This window comes from Cupressus sempervirens, chromosome 6 (genome assembly GCF_028749045.1).
Source record: "Cupressus sempervirens isolate cs-2001-9-10 chromosome 6, ASM2874904v1, whole genome shotgun sequence".
Taxonomy (NCBI): domain Eukaryota; kingdom Viridiplantae; phylum Streptophyta; class Pinopsida; order Cupressales; family Cupressaceae; genus Cupressus; species Cupressus sempervirens.
The window spans coordinates 64683113-64696094 of NC_143123.1; the positions used below are offsets into that span (position 1 = coordinate 64683113).

At 34.7% G+C, this 12982-nt stretch overlaps 1 protein-coding gene across 18 annotated transcripts in view; it reads right to left on the reverse strand.

Moving 5' to 3' along the window:
* Positions 1–12982, reverse strand: part of LOC149551145 (putative cytosolic oligopeptidase A) — a 187218-nt gene that overhangs the window by 127805 nt on the left and 46431 nt on the right. For all 18 annotated transcript variants that reach the window (XR_016352678.1, XR_016352683.1, XR_016352679.1 and 15 more), the window contains exons 3-4: positions 10072–10195; positions 3465–3541 (exon numbers count right to left, since the gene is read on the reverse strand). Coding sequence is in view for 8 of the 18 variants with exons in the window: in XM_089786724.1 (XP_089642850.1) it covers positions 3465–3541; positions 10072–10195 (201 nt within the window). In the remaining 10 variants the exon portion in view is untranslated. The remainder of the gene's footprint in view (positions 1–3464; positions 3542–10071; positions 10196–12982) is intronic.

Genomic DNA, 12982 nt, shown 5'->3' on the forward strand with positions numbered 1-12982 from the left:
AAAGATTAAAGGGGGGTGTTAGAAGTAATAATCTTTCCTTGGTTGTATTTATTTATTAAATGGGATAAACCAAGGTATCCCTTATGTATTTTATCCTTTAGTACACATGTGAAGGACATGTTATTTTCTTGTCCTCTAGTCCACATGTGAGGATAACTCTTTTTTGTAATTCATTTATTAAGGAAAATAGTTTATTCCTCCTTAAGAGGATATTGACACTTTGCACACACTTATTATGAATGGTGGCATTCATAGAAATGGGAGTGACACATGCAACTCCTTTCTCATCTTTATAAAAGAGATGCCTCTCTCATTCTTCCACACTTCTTCTGTACATCATCTTGATGTTATTGTAATAAGCTATTTGCTCCACCTTCTTTCTCTCTCCTTTCTTAGGGCTTTTGTCTTCCATTCATAATATTACACAAGGGGTTTTCTTTACTTTCCCCTTTCAAAATCTCTTGTCTCCATTCTTGTTGATCCATTATGAAGCTCATTTGGTTTATGGTAACATTCTTCATATCAAGCTCTCTTGGATTGTTTTATTAGTTTTCATTTTGCTTGATTTCTTACATCAACACATCTATCTCATGATGTTATTTTCAATCTCTAACCAAAAGGGAATACTGGCAACATCATGTGAAATTCTTCATTCTCTATCCATCGTCCATTCAGTATCATTTCCATACTGAATTCAACGTATGTCGCCTTCTTGGCCTCAGGCTTGGTGGTCACTAGAAACACCTTAGCTTTCTTTGAGTCCAACATATCTACGCCATTTAGCTTTGGACAATTGGGGTCCACATGGTTTATTTTACTCCACCAGCTTCCACTACCTCGCCCACTCTGGCAATCAAGCACAAAGTGATGCTTGTTACATCTTCATCATTGCATCATACTAGTTCAAATTGTTCCCCCACACAATGTGATTAGTAGAGTTGTTTGCCATCCTTCAATGAAGACAGCATGTGTGCTCCTAGCCTTTTAAGTTGTACAAAAACTCCTTAATGAAGTGTCCCAATTCTTGAAAAATGTTGGATGGGCAAATTATCTTTGTGTAACCTTCAACTATATAGTCGATGCACCACAACTCCTTGCCATCCTTGGTACCTTTATTTTCTTTTTGGGCTCTTAACTCTATCATCTATATCATGTCACTTATGAGGGCCTATACAGAATTTGATTTTGTGTAAGTGCTTTTATTTGCACTATCATCATAGCTCCGCCTTTTTCTTCCATTATGATGTCTTCTTTTCACTCAATGTTCAATACCCAATTGTAGGTGTCAATGTATAAATACGGGTCTACCACTTCCATTTTCTTCCATACAGAAGGAATCAACCCCTCAATAAACCACCTCAATTTCCACCCATCAACAAGTTAGTTATCCAACTTACCAAGCAACTCTCTTAACCTGGGATTGTAGACCCATACATTCACATTCTTGTCTCGTGTTGAAGATTTCTGCCACTGTCTCATTGTTATTCAATAGCAATTTAAATATTTCTTCCTATTCTCTCTCCAAGCCATTTCATAATATTCTATATGCTCTTGGTAAGTTTGTGTAAAGTTTGAAGGCAATTCACATAGGGTGGCAAGGAATGCCTTCAACCAATAGCATGATCCTCCTCACCATTGGCCTCCCATATGGTCATACAGATCTTAAAATGGTGTGCAAGATCCTCTGATCCATCTCCTATGCATTCATGAAGCTTTTTCTTCTCCAAGGTGTTCCCTGTTTTTTTTGGCTTGGTCAATACTATTTGTGCCAAAATAAAATGAAGTGGATTTTTCTTTGTATTCATGTGCCTCACTTGCACTCTTGGCCACATGGGAGCTCTAAACATAGCCACGTGCATCATATACAGATTGGTCACCTCCCTTGTTAACGTAACGTAAGCCTGACTCTTCCACCAAGTTACAATGGTTGAAAATAAAATCTCTCAACATCAAATCTGAATGCACAAGCCCACAGTGAAAGTATAAGGGATACAACAATAGGCATCAGAACACAAGAACATTGTGATCTCATTTGCATCGGATCCAGCAGTGAGATATGAGACCCAAATCTGAAGTCAAAGATAGCTGCATCCATTCACTGGGGATACAGAATCCTACTTTTCTCTAATCCATAGCTTGGATCCACATATTTGGCTACCCAAACGACCAATAGAGTATCCTTATTACCACAGAACTATGAAGGCATTCGCACAGCCAAGAAAACAAACCAACAATCCCAGTAAACGCCCTGCTCTGGTTCCATGTTAAGTTTATCAGATTTGTTTCAAGACAAATGTTAATATATTACCAGAAATTGGTCTTTCTCTGAAATTATTCCAAATTTCTCCCTGCTGATATAAGCAAGTACCGAAAGTACCTTTTAATTTGCAGACCCTGTAATATAGTCAACACTGCCGATGATGTCGAAGACACTATAAGACTGAAGTAATTATGGTTCATGGTAACCTTCACATCTTAGCTAGCATATCTAAAATAAGGGACTCCATTGAAACGTGGGGACATATCCAGGGAGAGACATGCCTCCGCATCACGTGGAAACATGTCACTCCATGGACATGGCTCTACACTACAACAATCAAATTGTTACTGTCGTTTAACTCAAACGACTTCTGTACAAAGCTTTAACATAGATTACTGTTCAATCATTATTAAAATGCACTTCATTAATATAGATTATGATGTATGCAAATAATATTATTTATAATCCATCATTATTAAAATGCACTTCATCATTAATATGGATTATGATCTATGTGAATAATATTATTTACAATATATGCAGAAATATACATGTGCATATATAACTGTGAGTGTGTATACACTATTACACACATAATTTCTCCTAAAATAAATATTTCTCAAAATACATATATTTATATATAATAAAAATTCACGCTCTATTATATCTAAATATATACAGTACACACACACATTAATACAAATTAGTCACATATATATTATCCGACTGAAGCTACAAGTCATCGACAAGTTTCAATCTGCAATTGTTCCTTGCAAATATCTTTTCATCTAATCTCTATAATCATTCTGGAAACACTTAGAACAGCAATTCTAGTCTTATGAAAAATATCAGAAATAAGAAAATTTTATCTCAGAAAAAATATCAACTGGAACAACAAATTCATATAGTTGAGGCATGTGTTGGGCCCAAACTACAGAGCATGAACCAAAATAGAAGATAGATTGATGAATATTAATAGTGAACACACCACGATAAGTATTTCACTCCACATAAATAGAGCATCAATGAACAGAAATCCTCAGTCGTGCAATCCCAAGTTCCTCACCACAAATTTTTTTAATGGAAAAAAATATTTTGTTTACACAATTTATTTTTTCTAACGCTTGTCCCTAGCCTAATGAGACCATTTGCAAGGAAGCTAAACCAAAATATACATTGCAGTCTAATTGGGGAAGAAGCCCACCTGTTGGATTTCATTAAATCGTGTCTTAGAATCTCCTTCTAAAGCAACACCATTAAGTATGGCTTCCTTAATCTCAGCTGTACACCAAAGAATATTGAGTATAAATAATCAATGATTAAAACCCTAATAAGAGTAAGATTCGAAATATTACTACAAAGATCTGAAACTCAAGCATTACAAATAAAACCCAAAGGAGGCAAATATAGCACATAAAAATGTAAGAATAAAAAAAAATGTGAAAGACAAGAAGATTTAGTTCTGGCATGCTAAATATTTGCCAAATCTAAGTCATGAAAGAGTATACAATGTCAAAAAAGACATGAAATGAGTGCACTTTCCATTGCTCTCTTCATTCATAGGGTTTGTTCAATCTTGTCAACATTTTCTTTCCATGCTAAATTCTTTCCTTAGAAACCAAAAATCCAATTCAACTGGCGTTCTTCATTTGTTATGTCAGAATTATCACCTGTGATACTTCATGCTTCAAGCATTTAGTTTTTCTTTTTCCTCTGTTTTTCTTAGAAGTTTGTTCAGCCCAGCGTTTTGAGGAGCAGATCTGAGACTATATACATAATTTGTGAAGTAGAACAAAAATGGATTTTTCTAACTACCTTTCTTGTTAAATTAGGCCAGCTACTATAATTATTCAAAAAAGCATTTGAATTCAATCTTATTGAATAAATGACATAATATCCCGAATCAACCCGAAAATAGTTGTTTTCAAGAAAGAAACAGATAGGGAGGGACATCAACAACCTAAAGATCAATATCAGAGAAATATAGCAATTTGACTTTAAGATGTTTGCTCTTAAATATTTAACAAACCTGAGTTTCATGACACAGGCAAAGACCTCGCAGATTTAATGAGGTACATACTGGTCAACATGGCAGAAAAGCGGATATTGGATAACAGTGCAAATATACATACATACATACATACATGTATGTAATACATATATGTATACACGTATGTACACATATATGCATGTACATACATGTATATACATATATGTATTACATACATTTATGTATATATATATATATATATATATATATCTGTGTGTGTGTGTGAATTCATAAATCATTAGATACTCTACCGCATGCAATAGGATTTTGAATAAAACTTTTCATGTACTGGTATTTATATTACAAAAACTCATCTATTACTCAAAATTAGATTGTTAATTAAAAATTCAGTACTTGTAAGAGGAAGTAAAGGACTAGTCAAATTGGAATTATTAAAGATTTTAGATTTCCACAGCCGGACAAAAGATGATGCATCTGGACACCACTATGTTCAAATCATTTATTTCTCTTGCATTATCCTTCATATTCCTATTTCCTTTTCTCCGAATCTTCATATTGTAGGTTGCAAAATCATCTATATGTAATCATGGCCCTTCTCTGTTAATGATGTGGTGTTTTCTAATTCTAAACTCAGACTATGTCAGCAGTTCTGCAAGCCAGGTCCAAAAGTTATTACAAGAGAAATATAAAATTAGCAATCAACAGTATCATGCCTTCGATTAGTGCATAAGAAAAACACAACGTTTCAATTCACAAGAAAAAAATTATTTGCCGATAGGCGTTTAGTGACCCATGCACATAAAAACTCCATGATTTATTTTGATGTGCAGCTGGAAGTTTGACTTTGTTGAAGAGCACACGATTATACTGAGAGGGGGTACTGAATCAGTATAATAACAACATTTCCAATTTAAAACTTTTATCCAAACAATTGCCACAATAACTAAATTAGGCAATTATGCACATGAACACGATAAGACAAAGATTTACTTGGAAACCCAATGAGGGAGAAAACCATGGCAACATAATTGCTTTTATATAAATCTGTTCTTTTACAAAGATTTGTAGGCTTCGACCTACTAGAGGCTCCAACCTCAATGTTGATGAGCAATGACTCATTGGAAGCTCCAACTCCCACACTTCGCAGGCTCCAACTCACTCGAAGCACCAACCCCCACTGTTGTTTTTGTGAGCACCAACCCAATGCACACAAACTGCTTTTCCACCTTGATAATGTTGCTTACTCAACTGATTATGAACAATTAAATCACTCTTCACATTTTACCTTTGCTCCAAATCTGCATATCTTTTCTATATTTTGCATTTGTATGTTCTTCTATACTATATCTGTATGTACATCTCACAAATTTTCTTTTACATCTGTATATATGCTTTTTATATGATTATCCTTTTATATCTAAATTTAAATGGGCACATACATCTGATTAAAATCAGAATACATATGCAGTTACTTCATTCACTGCCATCACTCCGTTGATTCTTTATAGTTTACACACTTTTCTTGATGTGCTTCCCTCTACTCTAAATCTGCATATATTCTTTAAATGTTCTTTATTTTTCTTCCTTCCCTTTTACAGACGTCTCTGTTCTGATATTCTTATTTCTTCTTCTTTATTCAAAATGATTTTTGAATCCTTTATATATGTTATATGTGACTGCTCAAAGGGTTATGACTTTTTATCTAAGTCGGTATTTAAATCATACCTTTTCATCTTTAACACTGATTTTATATTTGTCCTTGGTAATTAAGGAATTGAAACTATACAGTTCGCTCCTCTTCATTCTATAAATTGCACTTTTTAATTGAACAAATTCATTCTTAATTCCTTTATCGTATGTCCTGAATTCCAATAATTAACAGTTGTCTTTTGTCTTGCTTATATGGCATCTGATTTGTCTTCACATGATCCTTTACTAATCTTAAGCTTCAATATTGAATCATAGCTTTGGTCTCAGATTTGTTACGTAGCAGTCTTCATATTTGTCTTCTTGCTGACTTTGCTATTGAATAAGAAAAATATTTGTCTTTTATGCCATATAAATTAACAAATTTGATCAGTGCTTTAGTGCTTTAGGAATCCAAAAGTGCTTGATTACAAGCAAGTTTAAAATTAAAAGCACTGTTCCATATGACATCATGCTAAGTGAAATGGGGGCTGCGCCTATTGAGGCACTTGCTATGGTTCGCCTTTTAAGCTATCTAAAAAGAATCGAAAAAATGGAAGAGGATAGATGGCCGAAAGTTGTCTTTAGTGACACACTATGTAAGCGAAAAAGGACATGGATGCAACAAAACATCAAGTGGATGAGTAAATGGAATATTCATTTCAATATGTGCCCCACAAGTAATAAAGAAATAAAGGTCTTTGTTATGGAGAAATTCTACAAGAGAAATTGGGGAAGCGAGATTGGGAGGAAGAAACTATATTATATAAATGAGTTCAACCCCACTTGTGATCAACTCGAAAAAGTGTACATAGGAGCCAACATTTCTTGGAGAGCTAAAATTTTTATTGCTCAGCTGAGAATCAACTCTCACCAACTTCGTTGTGAGACCGGGCGTTGGAAGAGGCCAAAGGAGGCTTGGGAAGAGAGAATTTGCAGATTTTGCAATTCTGGGAAAGTGGAAACTGAACAGCACTTTATTCTAGAATGTGAGGCCTACAAGGATAGCAGAGATAAGTTTGCGGATACTATATGTGACAGTTCTTGGCATAACCTGTTCAACGAAGAGTACATTGAGCAATTGGGGGGGCTCATCATTAGTCTACACAAGAGGCGAACAGAGCTACTTAAGTCTGCTTGAGTTGTCTTGCTGTCCCATAGGCTATTTTTGGCCTCGTGGACGTTAAAATTTTATCTATCTATCTATCTATCATAATCTGCCTGATATATCGTTGCTATAATATTATCGCTGACTTCTCCTTCTTTCTAATCGCTGTATTTATCTATGCACCATAGACAAATCAAATAAGACAAATTTGTCTGATTCTATTTTAGCTTTTCTGTTTTTGTCTTATTCATATTACTTTGTCTGTCTTGGCTTTTTTATATCCTTGTCTACTGCCAACTGAAACTACTCGTCATCGTTTTTCATCGTGACTTAAGTCTTCTGCCATAAGACGTTGTAATGAATGACAACAAACAAAAATAATTGACTTTATTCTGTCTTCCATACTTATTGCACATATATCACTGTGATTAGATAACATAATAAACTTGGCATTTTATTAATCCCTGCTTATATAGAGATGTTAAATGACAAATATTTTCCCTCTGCTAGTAATGCTTCTCATTACTATATCAAGGCTTTGCCTTTGAGATCCAAACATTGTATCAGATCCATGTTTATTATTTCTGTGTAAACACTATTTATTTCTGTAACTCCTATTCGCTGCTGATGTTTCTTTCACATGGTTTCAACTTAGATAACTGACTTCTTCACTTATGTATTACTGAGCAAGCAATACCGCTGTTCATCTTCCACTTTTGGATATCTTCTTTGTACACATTTCAATTAATAGCAAACTGTATGATGATTGATTCTTTTATGCTGAACTTTTATTTAACTTGAACTTCATTGTATATGCAGTCTTATTAAATCATATATATTGAGTCAACATATATATAGTTTTTACCATTATACTTATCATCTTGCTTCTGTCTTCTTATCAATGAGTTCTACATATGTTTCTTTCACAATAATTCAATAAAACATTTTACTTTGTGAATATCACTTTATTATTCTTTATATACTATTGGGTGCCCTTCAGATCTGAAACTTGTTGAGACATCACAATTTTGACATCTTCATAATCATCTCTTGTAATTGATAACTATAAGTTTATTCATGTTCATGAATGTTCATGAATCATTTCACATCAATGACAATACTTTCATCATTTGCAACAGTTGGCATCCATTACATTTGGAAGGTGAGTACCTTAATATCAATGTTACAAATGTTTTTAATAATCTGAGGCACAATGCCCCTCTTTGTTGCATCAACTTTGGCCAAGGGTATATACATTAGTCATTGTGTTTACTGTAGTAAGAGGGATATTCCAGAGGGTGCTCGGTTTGTAGGAATGGGTATGAAAGGATTTTAATATATTTTATTTGATAAAATGTATATGTATATATATATATATATATATTTCATTTGATTTATCAGATTTTTTTCATAACAAATAGCAGTTTTGATGTCTTATGTATGGTAAATTTGGTCTAATAACAATTTTCTTTTGATTTTGACTGAATTTTAAATTCTATAAAATTGCTTAGATTTCAATAATAAGTGTAATAAGTAGAAAGTAAATAATTGCAAGAAAGTTATTGTTCTTTTTTACCAACTAAACCTAAGTTACCAGATTCTCTCCAACAACCCTCAAAGTCTGGTTCAATTCTGTACAAAGTCTGGTCCTTGTCAAATTCTTCCCAAATTCTCTTGTAGAGATATGAATTTGCTGTGAATTTTGTCAGAGGAACATGGGCAGAATTTGCAACAAATTTTGAATAATCTTCTGCCCAGACCTGGGCTGAATATGGTCTCAAAATATTGTTTAAAACTTTTTTAAAGTGTTTTTTTGTCTAACTTGACCTATTTGATCCTTCAAATCCTAAAGTGACCACTAAAAAGACCAAAAATGATGTTTATATGTCATTAATGCATTCGTGAATAAAAATGAAAACTTGCTTATAAAGGAAGTCCAAATTGACAATAGGTGACATCTAAATTGATGATTATAGAGGAATGTCTATAAAAAGGATATGATATCTTTGAATCCGGGACTTAAATTTGAATCTCAACTTTTGGTCTAACCTGGTTAGAAGTCCTCTAACCAATACAAAATAAAAATTCAGATAACTCATCTTTTGACAATTCCTTTCATTCTCAAACTCTCCCTTGATATCGAAATATGTTCCATGCATGTGACCAAGCAAGTGTATCATGTTGTATGTATGGCTAAATCATGCAATTAATGTCCTATTGAATTGAAACATAGATTTGGTGGTCTATTTTTCTCTGTCGCTTTATTATTAGCATAGTGATCTATGGACCTTTTTTGTTGCATATATATACAGACACATATATTTTTTAAAACCATATGTTTTTGTACGGATGAACCCAAAACGAATCTGAACTCAACCCCCAGAAAATTTAGACGAATTTCAAACCCAGATCTTGAGCCCGCATCTGTACCAGAATCTGAACCAGCAAATTAAACCTACACATTACAGATGAAACACACAAGAATAATGTGTATCCAATTTTGATAGAGAGGCTTTTATGTTATCAGTATTTTTGTTCAAATTTATTCATTACCGTGCAGGAAGAAATTGATTTTGAGGACAAGTTTTTCTTCTATCATAAAACATCTCTTGGCACATTTTAAATGAATTTTATATATAATTAAAAAGAATTGACGTGCAACAGGATGTTTTTCACAGACGAACCCAATATGATGTATCTGGATTACCACTATGTTTAAATCAATTTTTTCTCGTACACTATCCTTCATATTCCTATTTTCTTTCCTCTGAATCCTCTTATTATACATTGCAAAATCTTCTATATGTAATCTTGGCAAGCCAAGTCCAAAAGTTATTGCAGGAAAAGTATGTAAACACATATCAATAGTCTCAGACTCTAATGCCTTAGATTAGAACATTCGAAAATACTCAATGTTTTTATTTACAAGTATATTACTGTTAGCCATATATGTAAGAGAGGTATATGGTGGAAACAATCAAAGACGAAGACTCGGTCAGATATTACCATCTACAATTCGCTTTTGTGCTTCAATCAGACTTTCCCAGTTAGGACCCTCCTTCAGAGCTTTAAATGCATTATAGATAGATTTACTCTGTCCCAGTCTCAGTTGAAAGGCTATTTTTTCAGGCTGCATACAGGAAGAAAAAGTATGAGAACATCCAATTAAAATGTGAATTTCCATGACAGGAAGGAGATATAACATAAGTGACCACTATAATGACTCCCCTATTTAATTTTTTTAAACCTCCTTTTCGAGAAGAGTAGAGAGGAAAGCAAATGAAGAAAAAAAATATCCAGAAGACTTGAAGGCAATCAGAGTTTATGTCACCCATTGCTCAAAGAAAAAAACATTTAATTGAACCTTATACTATAAGAATTAAGATGTGTCCTGCACAAATATTGCTGTACCAAACACTCATCAGATTTTAGAAATGGAAAATGTTCATTAGAAGTCCAGACAAGAACAATCTAATCCCTTTGAAAATGACACTCAAACAAGAAGCTGGGTTTTGCTCACCAAGTATGCTACCCAAGAGACAATCCTGGGTCTGTTGACAATTAACAAAGCATCCATGTCTGTCAAAGTACAATCAAGAAGAAAAACGGATATTAAAATTTCCTTGAGAAGAGAAATTTTGGCTAAGGGGCAGGCGGCATAGGTGGCACAGACAGGTGCTGTAAGAAATAGAACATGAAGGCGTGTTAGGACTTTCTCAAGCTACAGTCAGCCTTTCTGGCAAGTTCTGATGCTATTGCTCTGTGCTGGCACCTGGTGTTCAGGGGTGGGAATTATATAGAATGTGAGATATAATACATATTTTCCCCTTGTCTTTTCCCAGAGAAGATCTCTGAAGCCTCTCAGGTATTTCTGGGTTTATTCAACTCCTTGCTTCACCTTTCAGGAATTTTTTATACTCCATTTTGTAACTTCATTTTAATCTGTTTCTGTGGTCTCCACTGAGAGAGCACAGGATTATGCCTTCCATGGGGTGGAGGTCATGGTTCTTCATAACAAAACCGCAGTGAAATTGTCAAAGCCTTGAATGAACAATCAGATATTAGATCCCTAGAAAAGTGACCTAAGAATAATTGTATTCAGGATTACGATGATCTTGCAGAATCTGGATTAATCTACATATTCTTTAATCTCTGGCCCTCTCAAAAAACAGGCATCCAAACTTTCAATTATAAACAAATGAAGTTTGATTATATCTTAGACAAAATTGAATAAGGTAAATTTATTAATGTTCTACAAAAGACCACATAAAATAAGGTAAATTTATTAACGTCCAACAAGAGACCATAAGTGGATCTAAGGGACTACAAAGATTACAACAGGGCCGCAGCCAACAGCAGAAGCACCAAACAGTGTCCGCAGAAAGAACAAAACAGGAAAGCAAAACATAACAAGCAAAGACTCAGAACAAGAAGCAAGAAGAGCCTCAGTACTTCCCACAGCTGAGAAGTAGCCAAGGACCGAGAAATCTCTTTTCAATTAGCAGAAGCCCACAAAAAAGTTTCAAGAAGGGACTCTGGTTTACAGCAAGAAGCAATTTAATCATAAAATATGGGAATGCCAGTTTTGACCCAAAAGAATAGATACCTAAATGGATTCACATCTCGGTTATATTGTCACTGCTATCTAATTTTGGATGGAAGAACTTTTCAAAGTGATTGGGTACACAATAAATTTGTGAAAGTTGCTGAAATGTTTTCCCAATGAATGCTTACCAAATTTTGTACAGTACATATGGAAATTGACATAACAAGGTTTCCTTTGGATGCAATAAAATTGAGGCTCATTATCATAACTGCAAAAAAAATGAAGACTATGAAACAAGTACCCTTAAATCTTTGAATTATCATGAGTATAACACATTCTCCACAACTGTCAAAAACCTCAGGTAAGGAACGGAGGAAATTCTGAATGTGGTTAAAATAATGAATTCATTACCATTGAAAATTTAGTTACCGAATGTGTGCAAGGAGCCTTATGCATCTGCATCTGATGCACATCAGATGACGATACATGCACTGGGGCGCTTGGATGCATGCAACTAAAAAGTTCGGTAATTTACTATTACTGAATCGTGGGTGCTCGGCCAAACAATGTCTTTGATCGAGACTATGTTCAGATTTAGCTTGGACATCAATTCTATTTACCACCTACAATAAAAGTAGTCTAACGCATGCTATTGTATAAGAGTTGGAACAAATAAAAGTGAATGCAAGGCAACATCAGAGGACTGCCATATATTTCATTAATATCAATCAAGGCTTACACCAAGTGAACAACAATGATACCAGGTGCTGATAATAATGATGCCCTCTTCCATCCGAAGGAGTGTACATATAACCTCTGAGGGAGTACGACATAAATAGTCACAAGCACAACTACCTACGCCTCAGCCATGCTAACTACCAACAACATGATTAACATTAACAGCATTTAGACAACACATGAGTTTGCCGACAGCATCGCCCCCCAAAAAGTAAAGTCGTCTCCAAACAATAGACAAGAAAAAAGAAATAATGTGAAAACATACAACCCACACTACATTATACAAAAGAGGAAAAAAATTGAGATGGGGAAGGCTGAGAGTGCTTCCTTGATGTCGTAGTAGTGAATGAGGGTAGTGGAGTGGGTGACAAGCGAGGCCGCAACTCGTACACCTTTTGCGTTCTAAGCTGCAAGTTTTGATCTGCAACCATCTTCTGCTCCATCGTCTTCTTCACTATCATTGTCGCCTCTAACAGCTGCTTCTCCTCGGCATCAAGCTCCCCCATCGAAATTGCAACGCATGACTCCAACATCACCAAATCTGCCCCAACCTCCTCCAACTAAGACACCAATCTCTCCCTCTTTGCCTTCATGGTTGCCCTCTTTACCTCCATGCCTACCTCTCTCGAGCCA